Here is a 27,608-nt window from a genome sequence, read left to right on the forward strand (position 1 = left end):
ATGACACCTTGATCCACTCCTCCATCACCCCCAACTCCTCATCCCTTTCTCACGGCACCTTGTTTTGCGACCTAAGAAGGCGTAACACCTACCCCTTTACCACCTCCTCACCATCCAAGGCCCCAAACTCCTGCTATCTTACCTTTATGCCACTATCAGCATCTTCTTTAGTCTTTAACACTACCATTAACACTCCCTTTGTCTTGTGTCCATGACTCTTTGTCAATCTCCCCTAAACTCCCACCTATCCCTGACCTATTATGCTTCACCCCCTCTTAAACAGTATAAAATTCATCAATTTCTATTCCTCTTCAGCTCTGAAGACGAGTCATACAGACTTGAAATGTTAACTCTCTTTTTCTCTCCACAGATGCTGCCAGACCTGCTGTGTTTTTCCAGCATTTCTGTTTTTATTTCTGTTTTCTATCCCTCAGCTAAACTTGTATCCATGTTGCTACTGCCACTTTTATCCCATGGGCTTCAAGTCAAATATGTGGTACCTTATTACTTGAATTCCCTTGTATTCCCTTTTACTGGAATACTTTTATGTTAACTGGCAACCTATTCTCATACTTTCTCTTTGCTCTCAATCCTTTTTCACTTATTTTCTGTATTTTTTTTTACATTCAGCCTGATATTCTCTGGCACTATCAAGCTTAACATCTGTTAGGTGGACTGTTTTCAGCTTTTTAAAAATTCATTTATGGGATTTGGGCAGCACTGCCAAGGCCAGCATTTGTTGCCCATCCTAATTGCCCATGTGAAAGTGTTGGTATGTCTTCTTTAACACAGTCCTTGTAATGTGGTGTGCTTCACCCTACTTTCTGCTTCCCTATTCGTCACTGTTATAAAGTACGGAACATTAAATTCTTTGGGAAATGAGGCAGCCAATTTGAAAATAACAAGGTCTTACAATGATGAGATAAATGACCAGATAATCTGTTTGTGGTTTTGGCCGAGGGATAAATGTTGGGAGGATATTAGCATAACTGTGCCGTTCAGGGGGTTCTTCAAAGACTAACGATGCAAAAGCTCTTTGAGACACTTTCCTTGGATTTCTCTCTTTTTCTACACCATTGAAATTTACAATAGACAAATTTGATGTATGTGAAAGAATGATTTAAGAGGTTGATAGGAGCAAATTGAACAAATGTAGTCTTAAGTTTTTTCCTGTTGCTGCATAGAAGCCTATTTCATGTTATCAGAGCAGCACTTTTTATCTCCAACTTATCACTACATTTCAGAGTAATCCACTGTATGTGAAATAGACATGTAGGTAATCATTTTGTACACAGTAAACCTTGCAAAAAGCTATGAATGTTCAGTTAATCTGTTTTTAATAATCTTGAGGGAAAGTTGGCAAGACACTGGGAATGCTGTCAGCTCTTTAACGTAAAGTGCTGTTGATATCTTTAATATCCAAATGCAGAGACAGACAGAATTTTGACAAAATATCTTTTGCAAAATATGTGCTTTCAGCAGTCAAGAAGTAAAGGAATGCTGCATTTTTGGATACTTCTGACTTTGAGCTAATAAATTGTCACCTCCTGGTAATGGAGATGCAATAGTCTGTGCTCTGGACCTTTGCCATCATCCTAATACGCTGAGGCTGGGGGCGAGAAAAAGATTTTTTAAAAAATGTTTGTGTAAAAATGAAACTTTTGTAACGTGTGTGTGTGTGTTTTTAAAAATATTGGTCAAGAGTTTGCTGGGAAAATAATGGTGACTATGATGAGTTTTGAATTATCACAAATTACTAGATGATATGCACTGCTCCCCATTAGTCTCAAAAACTGTTAAAATGAATTAAGCTTGTTACAGAAGGTTAGGGTTCGTATTTCATGCCATAGTGATCTTTTTTAATTACTAGATTTATATTCCTGCAATACTACTCAACCATTCTGGCCCAGAACAGGAACAACTGAAAATGTGGAATCTTATTCCAGTAGTAAATTGTTCCTAGAGATTTTTAAAATTTAAAATATATATTTTCTTTCTTTTACTTTTTGCCTCTTTCTCTTGTGTAAGAAATAAGAGAACAAGTGGGCCATACAGCCCAAAGAGCCTGTTCTACCATTCAGTACGTTCATGGCGGAATCTCTACATCAGCTCCACTTTCCTGCTCTATCCCCATATCACTTGATTCCCTTAATGCCCAAAAATCAGTCTATTTCTGTCTTGAATATATTCACCAGCTAAGCATCTACAGCCCTCTGGATTAGACAATTACAAAAATTCACTACCCTCTGGGTGAAGAAATTTCTTCTTCTTCTCAGTCCTAAACAGCTGACTCCTTATCCTGAGACTACTCTGCTCCAATCGTTTAATCCAATCCTTCTTTCCTTCTCTTTATTTTGCTTTCGGTATCTAATTTGACTTTAATTCACCCTATTTCCTTCTCTGTTGTTCCTCTTTCTGTCTCTATCTTTATCTTTAAATCTCAATAATTAAGGAGATGGACGGTCAATCCTACTGTTCACCAAGGACCCAGATGCCCCATTGACCTCATTATCAGCTTCCACTTCCAGCAATTTGCAGCACAAACAAAAATACTCTACAAACTGTTGCAGTGTATTTTGGGCCAATGTTACTTTTCCCCCTTAAAATGAAGTACTTTGGGATGCCTTGTTGCTTGTGAGGAAAGTGCTAGTAATGCACTTTGTTGTAAGGTTCTGGAAGCCAATGTTCTTTTTCTTAGAAACTGTGAAAATCAGTTTTTTAAAAAATGTTTTCTTACATTATCTTGGTGCATTAAAGTTATTTATTAAATAAAAAAGCTATTCCAAAAGCAGTCACTAAACTCTTAATCAGTCCTCCCTTATATGTATTCTAATTATAGCTACCTGCAATATTCTTTGAGGACAAAGGCAACCAGAAGAGAAAGTTTCTGAAGCGTGGTGAAGGACTAGCAAGATTTTCAAAAGTCAAGTCAAGTAGTTTGGCATCTTACAATGCTGATAAGGAAACAAACATAACCAACCAACAGGTAGCAGGTTCTCAAACCTCAATGAACACAACCCACCAAAAACTGCAGCGTAAATTTACATTATTAAGCAAAGAAAACCATTTTGGAGGCTCAACTGGGGTTAGCAACAACCCAAAGGCAGGAGGTAAAGGAAAGAACAACTCTGCCTTGTGTGTTAAAAAGTTAACTGCCTTGGATAATAGTTATGGAGATGATGCCCTCCCGCCACCTCCGACAATGCAGACAGAGAGAAAAAAAAATACACCAGTTGGTACGGTTCAAAATATCCATAAAATTGAGATCAGCTGTAAGACTGAAAGTTCAAATATAGCCCAGGAGTGCAAACAGAGTGCACCAAAACAAACTGGACTGAGCAGCATAGCTTCAGATAGACTAACATCAGTTCATAATGATGAGAGATTTCAGACGAATGAAAATATAGCTTCTACATGGCCAAATAATAAAGATGCAACTGGACCTGAATATACTCTTGAAATATCATTTCAGAAAAATTTGGAGAAGTGGACCAAGGAAAAAGAAAAAGAAAATATAGAATTGAATGAGTTTGAGTTTCTGGAGCAGGCTGCTGAAGAACTTTCCTTCTCTAGTAATTCTTCCTTTGTGCTAAAATTGGTACAGCATGATTGCCAAAACAATGAAGGTCGCAAGTTGTCATCTACCCCAATCAAATCTGAACAACACCAAGTGGCTGAAAATTCAAGTGGGCCAATGAATTGTGGGAATACAGATTTTGATGAAAAGGAAAATGTTTATCTTAAAAGTCGTGATATTTTAGCACATGGTATTAAAGTAGAGAAAAATTTTAAAAATGCTTTTGCCTCTCCAGTCAGTGATAAAGTAGCATTCAAAAATGTTGAATGTGATCCCCCAGAGGAGGAATATAGCAACTGTGATACCACTTCAGATTCGGAAGTGGATGATCTTGATTCCACATTGACAAATGAAAAAACAATGAAGAAACAGTCAGTTGTCTGCAGCAGCGACAAAGAAGACAATCCTAAATCTAAATGTGGAAAACAACCAACAGATATTCATAATAAAGACAAGAACATAGACACAGATCTTGACTTGTCGTCCTCGTCGTTGTCTGATGTTGATATTGAAATGCCTACTGTAATAGAAAACAAAAAGCTTTTTTTGAGCCAGAAATCAGATTCGTCACTCTTTAATTCTAGATGCAAAAGCAGTTCACCTTTGCATCAAGAAAAGGTTGAATTTGATGATGACCAAACATGGGCTGACCTGGAAGAGACTGGACTCATTAACTGTGAAGATAACTCAACAGAGCGTGTTAACACTTCTGTTTTAGGTTCCTCTTCTGGAATAATTATTGAGGATAAAGTTATGCGAAGAAAAGTTGCTTCTGCTAAGAAGGGAGAGGCTGTGGATGAAAAGAATGTGAACAAATCCACAGATTCACCCCCCATCTCTGATTTGATAACAAAGTTGTTTCCTTCTTTGAAACCTAAGTCAGAACTCGGATTTAATCAAGGACTGGAACAAAACTTTAAAGCTGTGAATGATAAACCATTAGGTATGATATCTATTTTAACTTTGATTTAAGAAATATGAAGTATGTTTTCACTGTTCTTAAGATTTTAAGAAAGCTTGTGGAATACGGTGATACTCAATGTATTTCTGTTGGGCTAGGGCTGGTATGACTAACCTTCAACGCCCAAGAGCTAGATTAAGAAATGATATGCAAGCAGTTCCATCAGTTTTATTATTTTTAAAGCGTTTTATAAACAAACTGGCATTCCTGTCTGAGAGCTTTGTGATGTGTACTCAGAGGAAATGCAGGCAGTCAGGGATGATGACAATTATGGAGATAGGGATGAACTAGGAGACATACTGCTCCACAGTGTGAACTAGAAGTTCATAAAGATGTTTAGCCCATCTACTGCCCAATCCCACTCTTGCCCAGTTTCTGCCTTGCAGGTTGTCATTTCTACATTGAGAACTGAAAATTTGCTTTTAAAATATCTTTGCCTACTAACTCAGCATGATAAGCATTTGGAGGACGAATATCTGTACCCAGCTTGGTGTTGGACTTAGGCTTCAATAAGTATAATATGGCAGACGGAGCTGGGTCGGGGTGGGGATTGGAGATGGAGATTACGAAACATGGAGGTATAACAACAATATATGGGATGGAGGAGATGGAGGCAAGTGGACGTCATACAGTGAACTAACATTGACTCTGAGTGCCAGATGGTGGAATAGGGGACAGTGTAATTGGATTTGGAGGGTTAAAAGAAAAAAAGAGTAAGTGACAGCACAACAAAAACAATGATAGGAGAGAATAAGAAGAAAGGTCGTTACTCTACATTAGAGCAGAAGAGGTCAACAGATATTAGCTTAAAGTTGAGGGTGACAAAACGGATTGAGGACGACGCAAGAACAGACAAGGAAGGCAACAGATAGTGAATTGAAAGGTAATCACTAATCATTGAAGCCCTGCACTAGTAGGTAGCAGCCTTTTCAGTCTTGCTTCCCCACAATGCATTCCATTATCATCCACCTGAAAGGAAGGAACAAATAAACAAAGAAAAACATAAATCTAGTAAAACAGGAAAGGTCGGAAGACAGACAAGAATGTTGTGATTGGAACAGTTTAGAAAAGAAATATAAAAGCACAGCAGGGCAGGAAAAACAAAACAAATGTGGCTGCGTAGAAACACATCAGCCTGGACTTTGCGGTTGTAATATTGGTGAAACTGTCAGCATTCACTGTAATTAGAACTGTGGCATCCACTTTTGTTGCATATGTTGTAACTGAATTTAAAGGTGGAGTAAGTTCATAATTACTGCTGAACAACCTCTCTGGTCCTGAAGAACACATTTTATTTTGGTCAATGGTAATCCCCAGGATGTTGATAGTGGGGGATTCAGCGATGGTAATGCTGTTGAATGTCAAGGAGCGATGGTTAGATTTTCTCTTGTTGGTGATGGTCATTGTATGGCGTGAATGTTACTTGCCACTTGTCAGCCCAAACCTGGACATGGTCCAGGTCTTGCTGCATTTGGATGGACATTAACTGCTTCAGTATCTGAGGAGTCACGAATGGTGCTGAACATTGTGCAATCATCAGTGAACATCCCCACTTCTGACCTTATGATGGAAGGAAGCTCATTGATGAAGCAGCTGAAGATGGTTGGGCCTAGGACACTACCCTGAGGAACTCCTGTAGTGGTGTCCTGGAACTGAAATGATTGACCTCCAACAACCACAACCATCTTTCCTTGTGCTAGGTATGACTCCAACCAGCAGAGAGTTTTACCCTCCAATTCCCATTGTATCCAATTTTGCTAGGGCTCATTAATGCCATACTTGGTCAAATGTTGCCTTGATGTCAAGGGCAGTCACCCTCACCTCACCTCTTGGAGTTCAGCTCATGTGTCCATGTTTGAACCAAGGCTGTGATGAGACCAGGAGCTGAGTGGCCCTGGTGGAACCCAAACTGGGTGTTATTAAGCAGGTTATTGCTAAGCAAGTGCCACATGATAGCACTGTTGATGACCCATTCCATCACTTTATTGATGAACGAGAGTAGACTGATGGGGCGGTAATTGGCCAGGTTGCACTTGGTCTACAGGATATACTTGGGCAATTTTCCATGTTGCCAGGTAGATGCCAGTGTTGCAGCTGTACTGGAACTGCTTGGCTAAGGGCGCAGCAAGTTCTGGAGCACAAGTCTTCAGTACTATTGCCGGAATATTGTCAGGGCCCCATAGCCTTTGCTGTATCCAGTGCCTTCAGCTGTTTCTTGATATCACGAGGAGGGAATCAAATTGGTGAAGACTGACATGTGTGATGCTGGGAACCTCTGGAGGAGGCCGAGATGGATCATCCACTCAGCACTTCTGGCTGAAGATTGTTGCAAATGAGTCAGCCTTTAGCACTGATGTGCTGGGCTCCCTCATCATTGAGCATGGGGATATTTGTGGAACGTCATCCTCCAGTGATTGTTTGATTGTCCTCCACCATTCATGACTGGATGTGGCAGGATTGCAGAGTTTAGAGCTGCTCCATTGGTTATGGAATCGTTTAGCTCTGTCTATCACTTATGCTGTTTGGCACACAAGTATCCTGTATTGTAGCTTCACCAGGTTGAGACCTCATTTTTAGGTATGCCTGGTGCTGCTCCTGGCATGCCCTACTGCACTCTTCATTGAACCAGAGTTGATCCCTGGTTTGGTGGTAATGGTAGAGTGGAGGATATGCCGGGCCATGAGGTTACAGATCGTGATTGAGTACAGTTCTGCTGCTGCTGATGGCCTACAGCACTTCATGGTTGCCCAGTGTTGCTAGATTTGTTGTTGCTAGATCTGTTTGAAATCTACCCCATTTATCATGGTAGTAGCATCACACAACGCGATGGAGGGTAAACTGAACAAGGACTGTGCAGTGGTCACTCCTACCGATACAGTCGTGGACAGATGCATCTGCAGCAGGCAGGTTGGTGAAGACGAGGTCAAGTTTGTTTTCCCCTCTTTGTTGGTTCCCTCACCACCTGCCCCAGACCCAGTCTAGGCATACTAGCCTTTATTACAAAGAGATTGGAGTATAATAGTGAAGAAATTTTCCTGCAATTTACATAGGGCCTTGGTGACACTACACGTGGAGTACTACACAATTTTGGCCTCCTTACCTAAAAGAAGGACATACTGCTTTGAAGGGAATGCAACAATCGGATGAGGGGATTGTCCTGTATTCCCCAGCATTTAGAAGAATGAGAGGTGATCTAATTGAAACATTTAGATTCTCAAGGGGCTTGACAGGATAGATGTTGGATGAATGTTTCCCCTGTCTGGGGAATCTAGAACATGGACTCAGTCTCAGAATAAGGGGTTGTCCATTTAGGAATGTGATGAGGAGAAACCTCTTCAGCCAAAGAGCTGTAACCTTTGTAATTCAGTACCTCAAAGATCTGTGGATTCTCAGTCATTGAGTATATTCATATCAGAGATTGATAGATTTTTGGATACCAAGTGATATGGGGATAGTCTGAGAAGATGTGAAAAGGTGTAACTGAGATATATTAGCTTATTGAGTGGTGGAGCAGTCTCAAAAGGCTGAATGTCATACTTCTGCATCTATTTCTTATGTTCTTATATTGTCATAGAGTTTGCAGCATGGAAAGAGGCCCTTCGGCCCATCGTGTCTGCGCCGGTCATCAAGCCCTGATCTACTCTAATGCCATTTTCTAGCACTTGGCCCTTAGCCTTGTATGCTATGGTGTTTCAAATGTTCATCTAAATACTTCTTAAATGTTGTCAGCGTTCGCGCCTCTGCCATCCTTTCAGGCAGTGAGTTCCAGATGCTCTCCATCCTCTGGGTGAAAAAAACTTCCTCAAATGCCCTCCAAACCTTTTGCCCCTTACCTTAAATCTTTGACCCCTCCATTAAAGGCAAAAATTTCTTCCCATTTGCCCTACCTATGCCCCTCATAATTTTGTACACCTCAATCAGGTCCCCCTCAGTCTTCTCTGCACCAAGGAAAACAACCCCAGCCTATAAATCTCTCTTCCTAGCTGAAACACTCCAGCCCAGGCAACACCCTGGCGAATCTCCTCTGCACCCTCTCTAGTGCAGTCACACCCTTACTATAGTGTGGCAACTAGAACTGCACACACTACTCCAGATGTGGCCTAACTAACGTTTTATACAACTCCGTCATAACCTCCCTGCTCTTGTATTCAATGCCTCGACTAATAAATTCTTATTTGTACTCCAACCAGAATTCAGATAGATGGGCTAGTTTGGATTGTGATGTGTTGAGGGAGAATGTATCCACTTTTGGAGAACAGGATGTGTAAGAATATGGAACTCCCTCCCCAACAGTACCGTGGGTGTACTTACACCACATGGACTACAGTGGTTCAAGGCGGCGGCTCATTACCATCTTCTCAAGGGCAATTAGGGATGGGCAATAAATGCTGGCCAGCCAGCAACGCCCACGTCCTGTGAAAAGAATAATAAAAGGAGGGAAAAATTATTGGAGCAAGTGGTAAATACAATGACAATATTTCTAATAGTTTGGAGCAAAGTTGAAGTTTTTTTGTTTATAAATATTTTAGTCTTATAGAAATATTGGGGAGTGAGTGTGCAGTTGTATCTTTTAGTACTATCTTTTTTTTTGCTAAAAATTGTTGGGAAACAAAATCTTGTGCAGTGCGATTAGTGAGAGAAAAGTGACAACGAAAGAACAGACTAGAATCGTTGCCAATGATAAAGAAAATTCATTATCTTCAAACAATATCAATTGATAATGATTCACAACACACAGAAAACGTATATAAATGTACACACAGGGGAGTAATACATACATACATTGGAGTGAATTTATTTTGGGGTTCACTAGCTTGCCCACATTATCTCTGGTGGAAGAAGTGCAGAACCTCTGGTAAAAATTGTATCAGTACTTGCACATATGGTTTCAATAGGTGTTTCGCTGACTTTATGGTGAACAATCAAGAAAACCACTACCCTCTCCTCTATTTCCAATTTTCATAACTTCATGAATTGTATCTTTCAGTCAATGTTAGCTTTCCAGTTTTTCAGTAAAATTATTTTTTTTATCACATTCATTTTAAATATATTGTGCTGTTTGCTAGGTGCTGGTATCCAGTCCAAGTTGCTGAGGGATAAACTGGTAGAATTAGAATCTGAAATAGACCAATTTCGAGCGGAAAATGCTACGCTGGCCAAACTCCGAAGTGATAGGGAAAAAGCCCTGGTGGACCTTAGGTAAGTGTGCAAGGTTATTTCCAATAGAAGAAAACACTAATACAAGCCTTCTTTCTCTATGGCCTGATTTGAAATAAAGAAAAATTTTGTTACTTTCCTTAAAAATGCATGGAATGAAGCAAATAACTTCTACAAAAATTGACTGCACATCACTATTTGTTATAAATTTTGGGTCTTCCCTTAAATTTTTTTGGGAACAGTTTCATAAGTGCACTTGTATTCCCTAGTATCTCCCTAGTAGCTTACTTTGGTGTAACAATAGTATCCCATTGGAATCTGAACTGGATATTTGTGACTTTTTCACATTTTGCCATGTGAATGCCTCTAATATTTTTGAAGGTAAACCAAGAAAATGCGAGGCAAGCCAAATACATATTGTAAAGCTGCTTAATTTCACAGGCAACCCTTGCTGAACACTCAGAACTAGGAACTTCTCAACAGTGTATATTCAATAACCAAAATGATCTACGAAATTACTTGATGTTGTTATGACCACAGCTGGCGTTAATTGCTGCGCAAACCAAGCCCCAGAGATTAACTTGACTTATGGGCCATACCCTTTTTTTGTCTTCTGAAATTGAGAAGGGGACGGACTGATCTCAGCACTAAGAAGCCCAGTAACACTTTTTTGAGATTTTAAAAATTCAAAATAAGAGTTTTATTAACAAGAATAAAAGAAAACTTCACACAAGATTACAGATACACAGTTAAACTTAGTTTTACAAAACATTCCCCCAAAAAGACACTCTATTTGGTCAGACCACAAGTAAACACCTTCCAGGCAACACTCCCTTATAGATGTTTAACTATTTAAAACAAACCCAATAATATTACCCACGGCAAGGCTGTAGCTCCAATAAAGGTATACCACATGACCTGTAACTCACTTCCACTCTGCTGTGAAAATCCAAGCTTCAGAATAAAACTGCTTTTAGTAGCCCGAGACTTTACTGGCTTGACTGGATGATTGATTCAAACTGCATCCTCTCAGCCACAGCTCCAGCTATATCTCCGACAGCTACATCTCACACCTCCAGCTCAATGGCCCAATAGCTCAAACAGCTACAGCCAACCTAAGCCCTCCACAGTAACTCTAAAATACCATTTTCTTTCATCTCAGGTTCCATTGTTCTCCCACCTCTTTGAAACTTAAATCCTTCCAAATATAACATCTTTCATGTTTCTCTTTGCTTTCGGGTCAGTAAAATATTATATCTCCCCTTCTATAGACCTTAGCTGGGGCATTGTGTACAGTTCTGGGAAGGATGTGAATACATTGGAGAGCGTGTAGAAGAGGTTTACGAAAATGGTTCCAGGGATGAGAAACTTCAGTCACGAAGATAGAACGGAGAGGTTGGGAGTGTCTCCTTGGAGAGAAGGCGGCTAAGAGGAGATTTGACGGAGATGTTCAAAATCACAAGGGGGCTGGACAGAGTAGATAGGGACAAGCTCATAGACTCAGATGTCTACAGCACAGAAGGAGGCCATTCGGCCCATCGTGTCCACACTGGTCAACAAAGATCAGCCTATACTAATCCTATTTTTCAGTGCTTGGCCCGTAGCCCGGGAGGCTATGGCAACGCAAGTGAATATCTAAATATTTCTTAAATGGCAGTGAGTTCCAGACTCCCATCACCCTCTGGGTGAAAACATTTCTCCTCAACTCCCCCCTTAGCCTTCTACCTCTTGCCTTAAATCTATGCCCCTTGGTTATTGACCCCTTTACTAATGAAAAAAGTGCCTTCCTATCCACCCTACCTATGCCCCTCATAATCTTATACATCTCTATCAGGTTCCCTCTCAACCTTTGTTGCTCCAAGGAAAACAATCTCGACCTATCCAACCTTTACACATAGCTCAGACCCTCTAGCCCAGGCAGCATCCTGGTAAATCTCCTCTGCACCCTCTCCAGCACAATTGCATCCTCCTTATAATGTGGTAACCAGAACTGCACACAGTACTCCAGTTGTGGCCTAACCAGCGTTTTATACAGGTCTAGCATAACCTCCCTGCTTTTGTATTCTATGCCTCGGCTAATAAAAGCAAGTATCCCATATGCCTTCTTAACCACCTTATCTACCTGCCCTGCTACCTTCAGGGATCTATGGATATGCACACCAAGATACCTCTGATCTTCAGTACTTTCCAGGGTCCTACTGTTCATAGTTTAACTCCCTTGCCTTGTTATCCCTCCCCAAGTGCATTACCTCACACTTTTCCTTGTTGAATTCCATTTGCCACTGCTCTGCCCACCTGACCAGCCCATTGATATCCTCCTGCAGTTTACAGCTATCCTCCTCACTATTTAGCACCCTACCAATTTTTGTGTCACCTGCAAGCTTATTGATCACACCCCTACATTTAAGTCCAAATTATTTATGTACACCACAAACAGCAAGGGCCCCAGCACCGAGCCCTGAGGAACCCCATTGGAAACAGACTTCCAGTCACAGAAACATCTCTCTACCATCACCCTCTGCTTTCTGTCACTTAGCGAATTTCGGATCCAACATTCCACTTTGCCTTGGAGCCATGGACTCTTACTTGCTTGACCAGTCTGCCATGAGGGACCTTATCAAAAACCTTGCTAAAGCCCATGTAGACCACATCAAATGCATTACCCTCATCTACGCTCCTGGTTACCTCCTCAAAAAATTCAATCAAATTTGTCAAACACGACCTTCCCTTAACAAATCCATGCTGACTATCCCTGATTAATCCATGTCTCTCCAAGTGTAGATATACTCTTTCCCTCGGAATTCTTTCTAGTAACTTCCCCACCACTGAGGTTAGACTGACTGGCCTATAATTTCCTGGTCTATCCCTTCCTCCATTTTTTAATAATGGGACAACGTTAACAGTCCTCCAGTCCTCTGGCGCCTCACCTGTGGGCAGAGAGGATTTGAAAATTACTGCCAGGGCCCCTGATATCTCTTCCCTTGCCTCCTTCAACAGCCTGGGATACATCTACCAGATGTTGTAAATGCTCCTCCCATGTCTGACTGAAAACTTCAGTCTTTGAAATGTCGCAGGTGCCTTCTTCATACTGAATGGCATGACTTTAAACTGATATAGTCCATTTGGTGTCACAAAAGCAGATATCTCCTTTGCTCTCTCCGATAGCGGTAGTTGCCAGTATCCTTTTAGCAAGTCATTGTGATAAATTTTGATTGTCCCACTTTCTCAATACAATCCTCCAACTGTGGTATAGGATATGAATCCGCTTTTGTCACCGCATACGAATCCGCTTTTGTCACCGCATTCATCTTTCGATAGTCCACACACAGTCTTTTCGTTCCATCCGGTTTCGGTACCAGTACAATAGGCGAACTCCAGTTACTGCAACTAGACTCAATGATATCATTTTGAAGCATGAAATCAATTTCTTTCTGCACTTGTGATAACTTTGTTGGATTTAATCTATAAGGAAGTTGCTTTATCGAAGTTGAAACTTCTACAGAGATATCATGTATAGCTAAATCTGGCCTCCCCAACTTATTTTCACAAATAGCTTTGTGACTGCAATAGTTTTTCTAAATCACTTTGACACTTGTCTGGAAGGTAACTCAATATTACATTTAAGTTTTCAGGTACCCCCTCATTATCCAATTTGATTAGAGGAAAATCAATTTTAGTCTACTGCATTTCTACCTCTTTCTTATTATCTACCACCACTAATAACTCTTTTTGTTCCTCTTCCCTGTCAAAGTACTTCTTAAGCATATTCACGTGACACACCCTCTGCTTTCTTCTACCTGGAGTATTTATTAAATAATTTACTTCACACAATTTCTTTTCAATCCTGTAAGGCCCACGAAACCTTGCCTTTAATGAGTCATTCAGTACTGGTAACAGAACTAGCACTTCCTCTCCAGCAACAAAATTCCAAGCTGTAGCCTTCCTGTTTGCTTTCACCTTCATCACTTGCTGTGATATCTTTAAATGTTCCCTAGCCAACTCACATTCTATGTCTAGTCTTTCTCAAGTTTGATACGTAATCTAGGAGAGTAGTTTCTGGATTTTGACCCACCAATTTCTCATAAATCAATTTCAGTCGTCCCCTTACCTCCTGACCATAAACTAGTTCAAAAGGACTAAAACCAGTTGATGCATTAGGAGCGTCCCTAATAACAAATAACAAGAATGGAACTCCACTATCCCAATTCTGTGGATAATCCTGACAGTATGCTGTCATCATAGTTTTTAAAGTTTGATGCCATCTTTCCAAAGCCCCTTGTGACTCTGGATGATAAGCTGTTGACTTAAACTGTTTTATCCCCAAACTGTTCATTACTTCCTTAAATAGCTGTGACGTAAAATGTGAACCCTGATCTGATTGTATTTCCTTAGGTAAGCCATGTCTTGTAAAAAAATTTGCTTAACTCTTCCACAATCTTCTTAGCTGTAATATTTCTAAATATTTTATTCTAATATTTTCAGGAAATCTGGTAGACACATCCATTATTGTCAGTAAGCACTGATTTCCACTTTTAGTCTTAGGGAGGGGTCCTGCACAATCAATCATGACCCTAGTAAAAGGTTCTTCAAATGCTGGTATTGGGATTAAAGGTGCTGTCTTAATCACTGCTTGTGGTTTCCCTGTCACTTGACATGTGTGACATGTTCTACAGAATTTAACTACATCCCTATGCAATCCTGGCCAATAAAAATCTTTCTGTACTTTGGCCTGCGTCTTTCTAATTCCTAAATGTCCCCCATTGGAATTTCATGAGCAATCCTCAGAATTTCATTTCTATACCCTAATGGGATAACAATCTGATGTATCTCCGTCCAGCTTTCATTTGCTGAAACATGATCCGGCCTCCACTTTCTCATTAAAGTATCACTCTTAAGGTAACAACATTCTGGAATATGTTTTACCTTCGTTTCTGAGTAAGCTGTCTGATATAACTGTTTAATTGCAAATCCTTTTGCTGCAACTCAATTAACTGCCTTGAGTTAAACACTTCAGCTGAATTGTTCTCCCCTGTGTCTTTCTGAGCAATGTTATCAAACACAGTGCCTGCTAATTGGATTTCAGTTCCCTCCTCCTGCCTTTGAACTGCCTGGCTTTGTTTTTCTTGCTTCAGCCTGTGTGCCTGTGATCTCGCTATCGCACATTCCATTAATTGTGTTCTTGTTAAGTCTTATACAGACTACTTCATTTTTTGACAACTCTAACTGCCTGCAATGTTTTGCTGTCACCAAATTTTGATGCCCTGCTCCCTGTGCTCAACTCATAACGAAAACATAATTGGACTCAGCACTGATCCCTGTAGTTAATCCTTCTCCTGTCTGAGCAAGGTATTTATTTGCAAACCATCAACCAACTTTCTATCCATACTGCTACATCTGCTCTTTCATTACGTATCACAGCTTTTGTAACAGACTTCCTGTGAGATAAATTATTGAACAATTTCTGAAAATACATGCACACCACATATACTGCATTCCATGGCTGGCATTTAATGCTAGTGACGGGTGTCTCCCCGCCACCACCCCCTACCTCCACCTCACTCCTACCCTAGCAGTTGAAAATCCAGTGGGAACTCTGCGTTGCTTCTGTGGGGGAGGCCCCACACTATTTAAGTGCCCTCAGGCACTTAACTGGCCAGCGTCGGGCCTTCTATGCTATAAAGCCCCCAATGGGGTGGAATCCTGCCCCTGAGAACTGCTGGCCAATCAGAGGACAGCAGCTCTCCATCATTGGCAGCACCACTGAGGCAGAGGCTGCCGCAGATAGTGCTCTGAGGACCAGTCCATAGATTGCTGCAGCGTTCCTGGACGGTCTGGATGGGGAATTGGCGAGGTTTCAGAGGCAAGGTTTGGGGGTGGCTTTAAGGCCGCTCTCCCAACCCCCCCTCACCCCCCCATGCCCCTGCCTACTCAATCATGGGTCTCTTGATTGGGCAGTGCCCAATGAGACCGCAGGCAAACCCGACGGGGTTTGCTGGGCAACCTTCAGGATACGCAGGAGAACCACGTGAGTCCCATTTAATCCCTGAGCCACCAATGAATTCCAGTGGACTAGTAGGCTGGATTTTCCGGCCCCGTGGCAAGCCGGACCCGCCACAGGCGAGGTAGCGCCCCAGCCAGAAGTCCGTTGACTTGTGGCGGGACTGGAAGATCTTGGCGGCGGGTGGGTGCAGAAATTCCCGCCTGTAGAATTGGTGTCGAGTAGCTAATGAACCTAATTAACCCTGCCACTAGCGGGCGGGATTCCTGCATTGGGTCCTTCCTGCCATTAACCTAATTGGGGACAGTTTTCCGGATGCGGGTACTGCCACCTGATTCTTCCGGCCTCCGCCATCACATCAACTCTGGTGCACTCAATTAAATTTGCCTCTTGTAACTATACTGTCATAATTTCTTCAAAGACCTCTATTTGATGTGTGAAACGTGAACCTTTTATTATAAACCCATGCTTGCTAATTTTATTGTTCCACTAATTTTATCGTCAATTATACATTCTAAGACTTTGTCCACGACTGATGTTCAACTAACTGGTCTACAGTTAGCAATTTCTTTTCTGCAGTTATCTTGAACAGTCATTACATATCTTTAACTGAACCATGTACATTCTAATTTCTATCATCATTTCTAAACACTCAAGCAAAATGTTTTCCTCTGCAATACTTTTACCCTGCATGACTAAGTTTCCCTTTTCATCACTGATTGGTCTCACGCTTGAATGTCTGTAAAAAGCTATTACTATTTCCTTCTGATATCTGCTAGTATTTATTAATCTTTACTTCAAATTTTCTCATTTACCTCCTAACTGCACTGTCTGTATGCCTCATGAGCTTTTTTGATAGTTAAACCCTAGTTTTATTAGACGTCTTTTTCTTTTACATTTCAATTTAATCTTAATCTGGATTTATGAATTTTGCTTGCAATGTCTTTTTGCCTTGTAGGAATATATCTATTTTGTACTGTGCCCATCTCATGAAGATTTTCCACTGCTGATCCAGATTTCAAACAGTTTAATCTGGCTAACTAAAACTAGCTGCATAGTGTTCAGAGTCACATTGCATTGCCAAATATTTTTGTTAATATCCTACTTATTTATTTTGAAAACTGTGCTGTTACTTTATTGGTTTAGGTTCTGAGTTGAAATGTGATATTAAATGCAAAGAAATTAATAATAAAAGATGTTTTTAATTTTTAGGAAAGAAATTGCAGACCTTGAACGCAAAAAAACTGAAGAGTTAGCTCAATTCGAGGAATACAAAAAAGAAGAATTAAAACGACTACATAAAGAGCGATTGGTTTTTGAAAAACATGCAGCAGCAGCAAGAGCAATCCCTGACAAAAAGGAGAGAGGAGAGATACAGGTGAAATTCTCCCTTTACGTTGTTATCATTTAAAAAAAATTTAAGTCCATTGTTCAACAATTATGATGCTTTTAATGAATTCTTAATTTATGAATCACCATTAGTTTGACTCATATTTGAGAATTTATCAATTGCTTCCTTAGTTCTTTTTCTCTCTGGTCAATTTTCTAGTAACTAAGTATTGCTGAAAAATGAGACATGTTGCTGAAGCTTTTTGTCTTGCACTCATCAGGACGAAAACAAAAATGGCAAATTTCAAATAATGGCAATTTACACTACAGGAGAAAGAATGTTGATTGGCTGCTGAGGCATTGTCATGGAGAAAGCAATGGGAAACTGGGGTTCCCAAGCTCCTGGCTAATTTAAAAAAAAAAGGTGCAAGGCTTGGACACATTTCTTTTGTTTGCAGAGAACAGGTCCCTGCACATGAATGAATGCCACTTCTACCAAGCGTAAATGAGTCACGTTATGAGACCAACCCATTAGCAGGTTCCTCGACTAGCACTAACACTGTTTCATGCTGCTACTACCCTATGCTTCCACGAGTGGTATTTCCTGCTAATAGGATGTTGCCATCAGTCCAAAAGAATGTTCTGCCTACCACACAATTGAACAAAGTCATGTCTAAATTTTAGTAGTGCTGCGATGCCAAATATATAGGTCGTACATCCCAACGATTAGCTGATTAAATCAAACAGAACATCCCTTTGTTTGTAATAGGCAACGTATAGACGTACTCAAGCAGCCCTGATCAGTGTAAGACAAAAAGCTTCAGCAACATGTATCTCTTTTACAGCAATATTCAAGTTCGGTACTACCAAGGGACAACTTTAAAGTACCCATACTCGTAATTTCCCCATGGCAAGTTACCATCAGATCCTTCAGAAAAGTTACCCCATGAACTAGTATCTTAAGAGCTGTTGAAACTAACTTCACAATATAAGGAAACATGGATTTTACGAGTAATGGTGTGAAAATAGCCCTATAGCAGCAGTAAACCAAGCAGACAGAACGATTTGTTGCAAAAGTAAAATACTGCCGATGCTGTAAATCTGAAACAAAAATAAAAGCAGAACATGCTGGAAATATCAGGAGGTCTGGTAGCATTTGTGGTGAGAGAAAGGTCTGTGGCCTTTCAACAGAATGGGAAAAATTAGAAATATTTTTGAGCAAGTGCAAGGCGGAAGAAGAACAAAAGGGAAGGTCTGTGATAGTGGATGGCAGAAGAGTTTAAATGACAAAAGGTTTCATGGTGCAAGACTAAAGGGATTAGTAATAAGGACAAGTAAAGAAACAAATGTATATAGAGTAGGTTGAATAGCTGTTGCCTGAAGGAAAGAAAAGGAAAAAGGAGAGAAGCAAGAGAGGGGTAAAAAAACAACCAGCAAAGAAACATGAAACAAAATGCAGACAGAGCTTAGATCAAAATCAGTTGAACTCCATGTTGAGTCCAGAAGGACGTAAAGTGCCCAGCACATGAGGTGCTGTTCCTCAAGTTTGCATTGAGCTTTGTGGGAACACTTTAGGAGGCTGAGGATAGAAAGGTCAGAGTGGGAGCAAGAGGAAGAATTAAAATACCAGGCGACTGGAAGACTGGGATCATGCTTGAAGACTAATGGAGGTGTTCTGCAAAGCCAGTCTGCGTTTGGTCTCTCCTAGATAGAGTTTACCATGTCGTGAGCAGCGAACACAGTATACTAATCAAACAAAGTACAAGTAAATCACTATTTAATTGTAAGGAGTGTTTGGGGCCTTGGATAGTGAGGAGAGAGGAGAAAAGTCAATGAGGAGAGCCAGAAAACTGGAAACTGTTAAAGTGACGTAGGACATCGGAAGAGTCATGGACGTGGGTGGGAAGAGACTGGACAAGAGGAGAAAAACAGAGTGCTGACAGAAAGAAATCAGTTCAGTGGGGCAGGAATAGGCTGAAATGGTGGCTTTACCAGATGACTGTTTGTGAATCTTGAGAAGGAGGTAGAAGTGGGCTGTTCGGGGTTGGTAAACTAGGAGGCTGGAGGCCATGGAGGTAAGATCTCAAGAGGAGATGAGGTCAGTGACAGTCCTGGAAGGAAAAACTTGATGTTCGATGGCGGGGTCATGGTTCAGGGGGAGATAGGAAGTGTCAGGGCATTGGTGAGTTGGTGTTTTTGCCAAGAAATACTTGAACTACATGTATTAATGAAGCTGGTGCTGTGTTACACTTTACTCAGGGAGTCAGAGTTGCTGTGGCTACATGCACTTCTACATGCATGTTGTAGTCTGGGGCTATAGATAGTGTTGGTAGAGGCTCCAACTTTCTTTCTTTCACATGGTTGACCAGGAAACATTCTTACTGTTTGCCATTGGCATGTGTTCGAGGGGTTTTTAGGTTGGTACTCAAACTGCTTGGCTGTGTTATGCATACATCTTCCTTGGCCATCAAATCAGTGGGTGGGATTTGAACCTGGAGCTTCTGGCTCAGAGGCAGGGATGCTATCCACTGCACCACAAGACCCTCATTAATTAAGATAGATAAGGTTAAATTGAAAGCCTAGTTTAAGGAATGCCAGACAGTGGAGTAGTGGTAATGTCACAGAATCACAGAATTTTAATGGCACAGAAGAGGCCATTCGGCCCACTGTATCTGCACCGGCTCTCCAAATGAGCGTTATGACCTAGTGCCATTGCCCTGCCTTTTCCCGGTACCCCCGTTTCTATTCAAATAATCATCTAATGCCCTCTTGAATGCCTCAATTGAACCTGCCTCCACTACGCTTCCAGGTAGTGCGTTCCTGACCCGAACCATTCATTGTGTGAAAAAGTTTTTTCTCACGTCACATTTGCTTCTTTTGCTAATCACTTTAAATCTGTTCCCTCTCGTTCTTGATCCTTTTACAAGCGGGAACAGCTTCTTCCTATCCACTCTGTCCAGCCCCATCATGATTTTGAACATCTCTATCAAAAGTCCTCTTAGCCGCCTTCTCTCCAAGGAGAATAGTCCCAACCTCTCCAATCCATCTTCGTAACTGAAGTTTTTCATTCCTAGAACCATTCTTGTAAATCTCTTCTGCACTCTCTCCAATGTGTTCACATCCTTCCCATAATGTGACACTCAGAACTGTACACAGTTGTGTACTCCAGCTGAGATGAGTGTCTTCTATAAATTCAGCATAACCTCCTTGCTCTTGTACTCTATGTCCCTATTAATAAAGCCCAGGATACTATATGCTTTATTAACTGCTCTCTCCACCAGTCCTACCATCTTCAATGATCTATGCACATATACACCCAAGTCTTTCTGCTCTTGCACCCCCTTCAAAATTCCACCCCTTATTTTATATTGCCTGTGCATGTTCTTCCTACAAAAATGCATCACCTGACACTTCTCCACATTGAACTTCATCTGCCACCTGTCTGCTCACTCCACCAACTTATCAATGGCCTTTTGAAGTTCTACACTGCCCTGCTCTCAGTTTACAACACTCCCAAGCTTTGTATCATCTGCAAACTTTGAAATTGTCCCCTGCACACCAAGATCTAGATCATTAATATATATCAGGAAAAGCTAGGGTCCTAATACTGACCCCTGAGGAACTCCACTGCAAACCTTCCTCCAGCCTGAAAAATATCCATTGATCATTACTCTCTGCTTCCTATTTTTCAGCCAATTTTGTACCCACGTTGCTACTGCCCCTTTTATTTCATGAGCAATAACTTTTCTCACAGGTCTGTTGTGTGGTACTGTATCAAATGCCTTTTGAAAGTCCATTACACCATATCAATAGCATTACCCTCAATGACCTTTTCTGTTACCTCTTCAAAAATACTCCAAGTTAATTAAACACGATTTCCCATTTAGAAATCCATGCTGGCTCTTCCTTATCAACCCATATTTTCCCATGTGTACTAATTCTACCCAGAATTTCTAGAATCTTGCCCACCGCTGATGTTAAACTGACTGGTGTGTAATTGCTGGGCTTATCCTTAAAACCTTTTATGAACAAGGGTGTAATGTTTGCAATTCTCCAGTCACCATGGCCTGGGTAGCATCTACCTCCTTGGTAAAGATAGATGCAAAGTACTCATTTAATACCTTACGCATGGATGGAGGGGCCATGGCTAAATTCCCTTTTCGGTCCCTAATTGGCCCTACTCCTCCTTTCACCACCCTTTTACTATTTATATGCCTATAGAAGACTTTGGGATTCCCCTTTATGTTGGTTGCCAGTCTTTTCTCATAATCCCTCTTCACTTCTCTGATATGCTTTTTCACTTCCCCTCTGAACCTTATGTATTCCTCTTGTTTCTCAATTGTATTTTCCACCTCACACCTGTCATATGTGTACTTTTTCTTCTTTATATTAATTTCTATCTCATTTTTCACCCAGGGAGCTCTGGAATTGTTTGTCCTACCTTTCCCTTTCGATGGAATATACCTTGACTGTGCCTGAACCAATTCTTTTTTGAAGGGAGCCCATTGTTCAGCTACAGTTTTTCCTGCCAATCTTTTATTCCAGTCTATCTGGCCCAGCTCCATTCTTGCCTCATTGAAGTTGACTCTTGTCCGGTTAACTATTCTTACTCTGGATTGCCTATTATCCTTTTCCATCATCCTAAAGCATACAATGATCACTTCATCGATCACTGTCTCCTAAATGCGAGTAGGCTCTTTCCACTTAGCTTAGGAGAAATAAACACGAGAGGACATGGCTTTAGGGTGAAAGGGGAAAGGTTTAGGGGGAACATTAGGGGGAACTTCTTCACTCAGAGAGTGGTGAGTGTGTGGAACGAGCTGCCATCTGACGTGGTAAATGCGGGTTCACTCTTAAGTTTTAAGAATAAATTAGATAGATACATGGATGGGAGAGGTCTGGAGAGTTATGGACTAGGTGCAGGTCAATGGGACTAGCGGAATAATATTTCGGCACAGACTAGAAGGGCCGAATGGCCTGTTTTCTGTGCTGTAGTGTTCTATGGTTCTAAATGTTCCCCTTGAACACTTGATCTACTTGGCCCACCTCGTTTCCAAGAACCAGGTCCAACAGTGCATCTTTTCTTGTTGCATTGGACACACTGCTGTAGAAAATTTTCCTGAACACAATCTAGAAACTTTTGCTCCTCTCTGCCCTTTACACTACCACTGTCCCAGCCCACATTCAGGTAATTGAAGTCTCCCATTATAACTACTCTATAATGCTTGCATCTCTCTGCAGATTTGTTCTTCTATGTCCTTCTCACTAGTTGGCGGTCTGTAGACTACACCGAGCAATGTAATTGCACCCTTTTTGTTCCTTAGCTCTAGCCAAATTGACAGTGTCCTTGAACCCTCTGAGATACCCTCTTTCTCCAGCATTGCAATGCTCTTCTTAATCAATACTTCCACCCCCTCCTCCTTTCTTTCCTTTCATATCTTTTCTGAACAATCTGTCCCCGGGAATATTTAACACCCAGTTCTGCCCTTCCTTAAGCCAGGTCTCTGTTATCGCCACAACATCATATTTCCACATGGCAATCTGCGTCTGTAACTCTCCAATCTTATTTACTATACCCCATGCATTCACATAAATGCTTAGTAACCCTGATTTAGGTTTTGTTGCTTTCTCCCTCACACTGACTCTACCTATTAACTTACAATTCTCCATTCTAGTGTTATCTATCTCTCTCTCCCAGTATTTTGTGCACCAAGGTATTCCTCTCTAATTCTCTCCTGATTCCCACACTCCTGGCAGGTTAGTTTAAAGCCCTCCCAACAGCACTATCAAGGAACTCAGTCCCAGCTCTGTTCAGGTGCAACCTGTCTGGCTTGTACAGGTGCCATCTTCCCCAGAGCCAGTCCCAGGAATCTAAAGCCCTCCCTCCTGCACCATATTTCCAGCCACGCATTCATCTGCCTTATCCTCCTATTTCTGTACTCACTGGCACGTGGTACTGGGAGTAATCTGGAGATTACGACATTTGAAACCCTGCTTGCTAATTTTCTACCTAGCTCCCTGAATTCTGATTGTAGGATCACATCCCCCTGGTACCAGTGACTTAGGTAGGAAATGTGGACCATGACCTCTGGCTGTTCACCCTCCCCCAGAATAATGTCCTGCAGCCGCTCTGTGATACCCTTGACCCTGGCAACAGGGAGGCAGCATACCATTCCTGGAGTCAAGTCTATGGCCACAGAAACGCCTGTCTGTTCCCCTAACCAATGAATCCCCTATTACTATTGCACTTCCTTTCTTCTTCCTCCCCTCCTATACAGCCGAGCCATAAGCTCGTGGTGCCACAAACTTGGCTCTGACTGCACACCTTTGAAGAACCAGCGCCTTCACCAGCTTCCAAAATGGAAAACCAATTGGTGAGTGGGACCCCAGGAGACTCCTTCACTACCTACTTACTTCTCTTGGACTGCCTGGTGGTCACCCATTCCCTCTCCGTCTCCAGGCCCTTAAGCTGCAGTGTGACCGTCTCTCTGAATGTGCTATCCACGTAGCTCTCAGCCTCGCAGATGCGCCATAGTGACTCCAGCCGCCGTTCGAGCTCTGAAACCTGGAGCTCCAAATTTCTTCAGATGTCAGCACTTCCTGCATGTGTGGTCGTCTAGGATACTGATAGCATCCATGACTTCACACAGACTACAGGACATGCGTTCCACTTGATTGAGCTGCCCTGCCATATCTTAACTCTACTTGCCTTATGTTAACTTTATTCTGCTTTGGATTATTTATATTACACTGGACTAGTAATTGAGAAGCCCAGGCTAATGCCCTGGGGCCAAGGATTCAGATCCCACCATGGCAGCTGGTAGAATTTAAATTCAATTAATATTTCTGGAATTGAAAGCTAGTCTCAGTAACGCTGACCAGGAAACCATTGTTGCTTGTTGTAAAAACCCACCTTGTTCACGAATGTCCTTTAGGGAAGGAAATCTGCCATCCTTACCAGGTCTGGCCTACCTGTGACTCCACAGAAAAGTGGTTGACTCTTAATGACCCTCTGAAATGGTGTGGCAAGCCATTTGGTTCAAGAGTAATTGGGGATGTGCAACGAATACTGGCCTTGCCAGCAACTCCTACATCTCATGAAAGAATAAATAACAGTAAAAAAATACTCTATCTTTATGATAAACTAACAGTGTAAAGATAGTGCAAGTGTCAAGCAGGCCCCATTTATATAAAATATTCAAAATGTTATTTTTAGTCAAAGGAATTTTACCATTTTTTAGCTAAGGGCTACCGTTATTCTACCAGTGTAGATCCAAATCTGGTCATTTCAAGCATTCAGCTCTGGACAACTTGAAACAGGCAGTGATTTGAACCTGAAATAATATATACAACTAATGAAAGAGCAATCATATTTATTACACAATACAATTATATTACATAATTTCACCAAAAACTCAAATGTGGAATTCAAAAGAAACTCCTTTACCAAGTGAGTGGTGGGAGTGTGAAACGTGCTACATGGAGTGGCTGAGGCAAATAGTATAGATGAATTTAAGGGGAAGCCGGATAAGCTCATAAGGGAGAAGAGACTAGAGAGTTGTGCTAATAGATGAGGAAGGATGGGAGGAGGCCCGAGTGGAGCGTAAACACCTAGTATAGACCGAATTGCCTGTTTCTTTGCTGTATATTCTATGTAGTACTTTAGCTATAATAATGATGCCCAGTTGTTTTTCATGTATGACTTTGGAGTTTTATTTCTCTTTTTGGTTAGATACTGAAACAGCAGATTGTAGACTTGAAGGAAGAACTAAAACGAAAAGAATCAAGATGGTCAAGTATCCATGCAAGGCTTCGAAACCAGATTGATGCACTGACCAAAGAAAACCAAGAGCTTAGAGATGAGGTTAACATTATGGAAAGACTTCGGTTAGAAACCTGGAAGAAAGCTGAAGCAGCAATTGAAAATAAAATAGAGACCACATCTCCTCAGTTAAAGAAAACAGAACTAGTAGTAAGCCTTTAATTCTTTGGGTGTGACTACACTTTCACATATTAAATTACTATCCAGTCAACATTGATACTATGCACATTTGCTCAGAAAAGAATGCCCAGTGAAATTCCTGCAAGGAAAAGGAAGAGTGACCATTAGAGGTCTTCCTGGTAAACAGATTCAATATTCTGTAGTTTCTCCGTTTCTTAATTTCCAGCTTCTAAAGGTTTGGGCACTCATACCACTTTTAAATTGATCACAGGCTTATATTTCAGTATGTGAATTTTCAAAGCTATTCTCTTGTCAGTGCTGAGTTAGCTGATGTTAGACAAACAAATAGTACAATAAAATCACACGTGATCCAGATTTATTTTGGCCTGACGTGAAGATGCCATTTTAGAATGGGCAGAATACCAAAGGCAGCTTTCCTCCACAGGTGAAAAAAAAATTCGTGTGTATCTTCTCACTGCACAACTTTCTATATAGAAGGGGCTACCGTAATTCTCTATTGTGGATGTGACATCTCTACTATTAAATTTTATTAGTGATTGAAACATCATATGACATAACATATAAAATGGTATTGCAAAATCATTGTCATTTTTATACATTTACCTTCTTGACAATTTTTGTCATACTAGTGAGTTAGAGGTTAACCAATCCAAATTGGAATTCCTAAAATTATTTTCATCGATTCCATACAATATCCTATATTGAAACTTCAAAGCTCTGAGGACACTACAGTTAGCTGTTTTGAAGAGTAATTAGGGTACAACTCAGCATTATTAACATGGGATTAAAAATATAGAAATTAAGGGTACACAGCAAAGTAAAACTCAACGGCTTCAAATGAGGCATGCTCAACTCATCATAAGCAAGGTCACAGGATATTCACTAATAATATATTAAGTCTTGTCCTGTACACTCTCCTGTAATGCATGTATCATAATTCTGAATCACTCTTCTTAGTCACTCTTAATCAGTCAAACTTGTGATAATTGTCACCAGATTTCTTTCTCATCTCAAATTAGCAGATTTTATTATGATAAAATAGGAATCAAGCCTGGGAGTTTATCAGCTGCAGCAAGTAAATTCAAACAAACTAGTATGTGAACAGCTCCAATCTAGGTGTAAATGTAGGAAATTTGCAATTAACATACAGATTCTACTTTCTTCACTCATTCTCTTTAATACTGACATGAAACCGCCTTAAATTGTGTGCATCCTGCCTCTAAAAAATTGCAAATTCTGGTATCTTCAATTTATTAATGATCAAACAAACTTCTTGTGCCAAGAGACCAACAGGGCACCCAAAGCTCCGAGTAAAGGATGCTGTTAAAAGAAACATGAAAGCCCTTAACATCAATCACAACAAGTAAGAAATTCTAGCTAACGATTGATGCACATGGCAACACCAGCTGTGGGCAGATGTTTGCCACCACAATAACAATTGGTTTCAGAAGTTCCAAAGCAAATGCTAGCCCTGCAAACAAGAAGCCAGCAGAGATAATCCTGCACCATGGGCAAGGGACAACTTCACTTGTGGCAGACTTTGCCTTTGCAGAATTGGCTTGTTTAGCCATCTAACGAAGTATGGCAGATGATGTCATCTGACCTCACCAAAGTTCTGAAGCTGCATTCCTATCATCTCCCGCGAATGGAAGAATGCCAACAAACAAACCTAAGCTGTGGATCTGCAGGATGGAGTGCGAATGACCTCCACATTCCTTTGAATGCAAAGCATTAAAAGCACAGCTACGTTTTATTTTTCATAATACAAAACCAAGCATCCTTTTGCTTACCATAAGTACACAAGATATTCTCTTGTGCATAAAATCATAGAATGGTTACAAGCGCGTGCCAGATTTCAGTAAGACCAGTGGCTAGTCCCACTCCCCTGCCCTTTCTCTAGCCCTGCAAATTCTTTCTCTTCAGGTGTCCATCTAATTCCATTTTGAAAGCCATAATTGAACCTGCCTCCACCACTTTCAGGCAGTGCAATCCAGATTGTAACCACACTCTTTTGGTGGTGGGGGGTGGGTGTTGGGGAGGAAAGTTTTTCCTTGTATTGTCTGTGACTCATTTGCCAGTCACTTTAAATCAGTGTCCTCTGGTTCTTGACCCATCCACCAATGGGAACAGTTTCTCTCTACTCTGTCTGGACCCCTCAGGATTTTGAACATCTCTAACAAATCTTCTCTAAAGAGAACAATTCCAGCTTCTTCAATTTATCCACTGGAGTCCCTCATCCCTCAACAATTCTCATAAATTGTTTCTGCAACCTCTCTAAAACCTTCACATTCTTCCTAAAGCGCAATGCCTATTCTTGGACACAATACTCAGTTGAGGTTGAACCGGTGTTTTATAATGTTTCATCAGAACTTCCTTGCTTTATAAAGCATAGGATCCCATAATATGCCTTTTTAACCACTTTCTCAACCTGATCTTCAAAGATTCCTGCCCATTTATCCCACAGGTCTCTTTGTTTCTGCATCCCCTTTAAAATTGTACCCTTTAGTCATGTTGCCTCTTGTTCTTTGTACCAGTTGAATGTTATCTAGCATGTATTGGCATTTATCATACTTCAGGTGGTGTACATAGAATGTTTGTGACATACTTTATTTTAAATAATAGT

The 27,608-nt window shown here is 41.0% G+C and overlaps 1 protein-coding gene across 1 annotated transcript in view; it reads left to right on the forward strand.

The window, feature by feature from the left end:
* LOC144682784 (centrosomal P4.1-associated protein-like) overlaps window positions 1–27,608 on the forward strand; it is a 97,317-nt gene that overhangs the window by 39,778 nt on the left and 29,931 nt on the right. Inside the window, 4 exon segments of the mRNA XM_078545486.1 lie at window positions 2,840–4,520; window positions 9,605–9,737; window positions 16,906–17,071; window positions 24,755–24,994. Coding sequence (XP_078401612.1) covers window positions 2,840–4,520; window positions 9,605–9,737; window positions 16,906–17,071; window positions 24,755–24,994 — 2,220 coding nt within the window.

This window comes from Cetorhinus maximus, chromosome 7, assembly GCF_964194155.1.
Source record: "Cetorhinus maximus chromosome 7, sCetMax3.hap1.1, whole genome shotgun sequence".
NCBI classification, from domain to species: domain Eukaryota; kingdom Metazoa; phylum Chordata; class Chondrichthyes; order Lamniformes; family Cetorhinidae; genus Cetorhinus; species Cetorhinus maximus.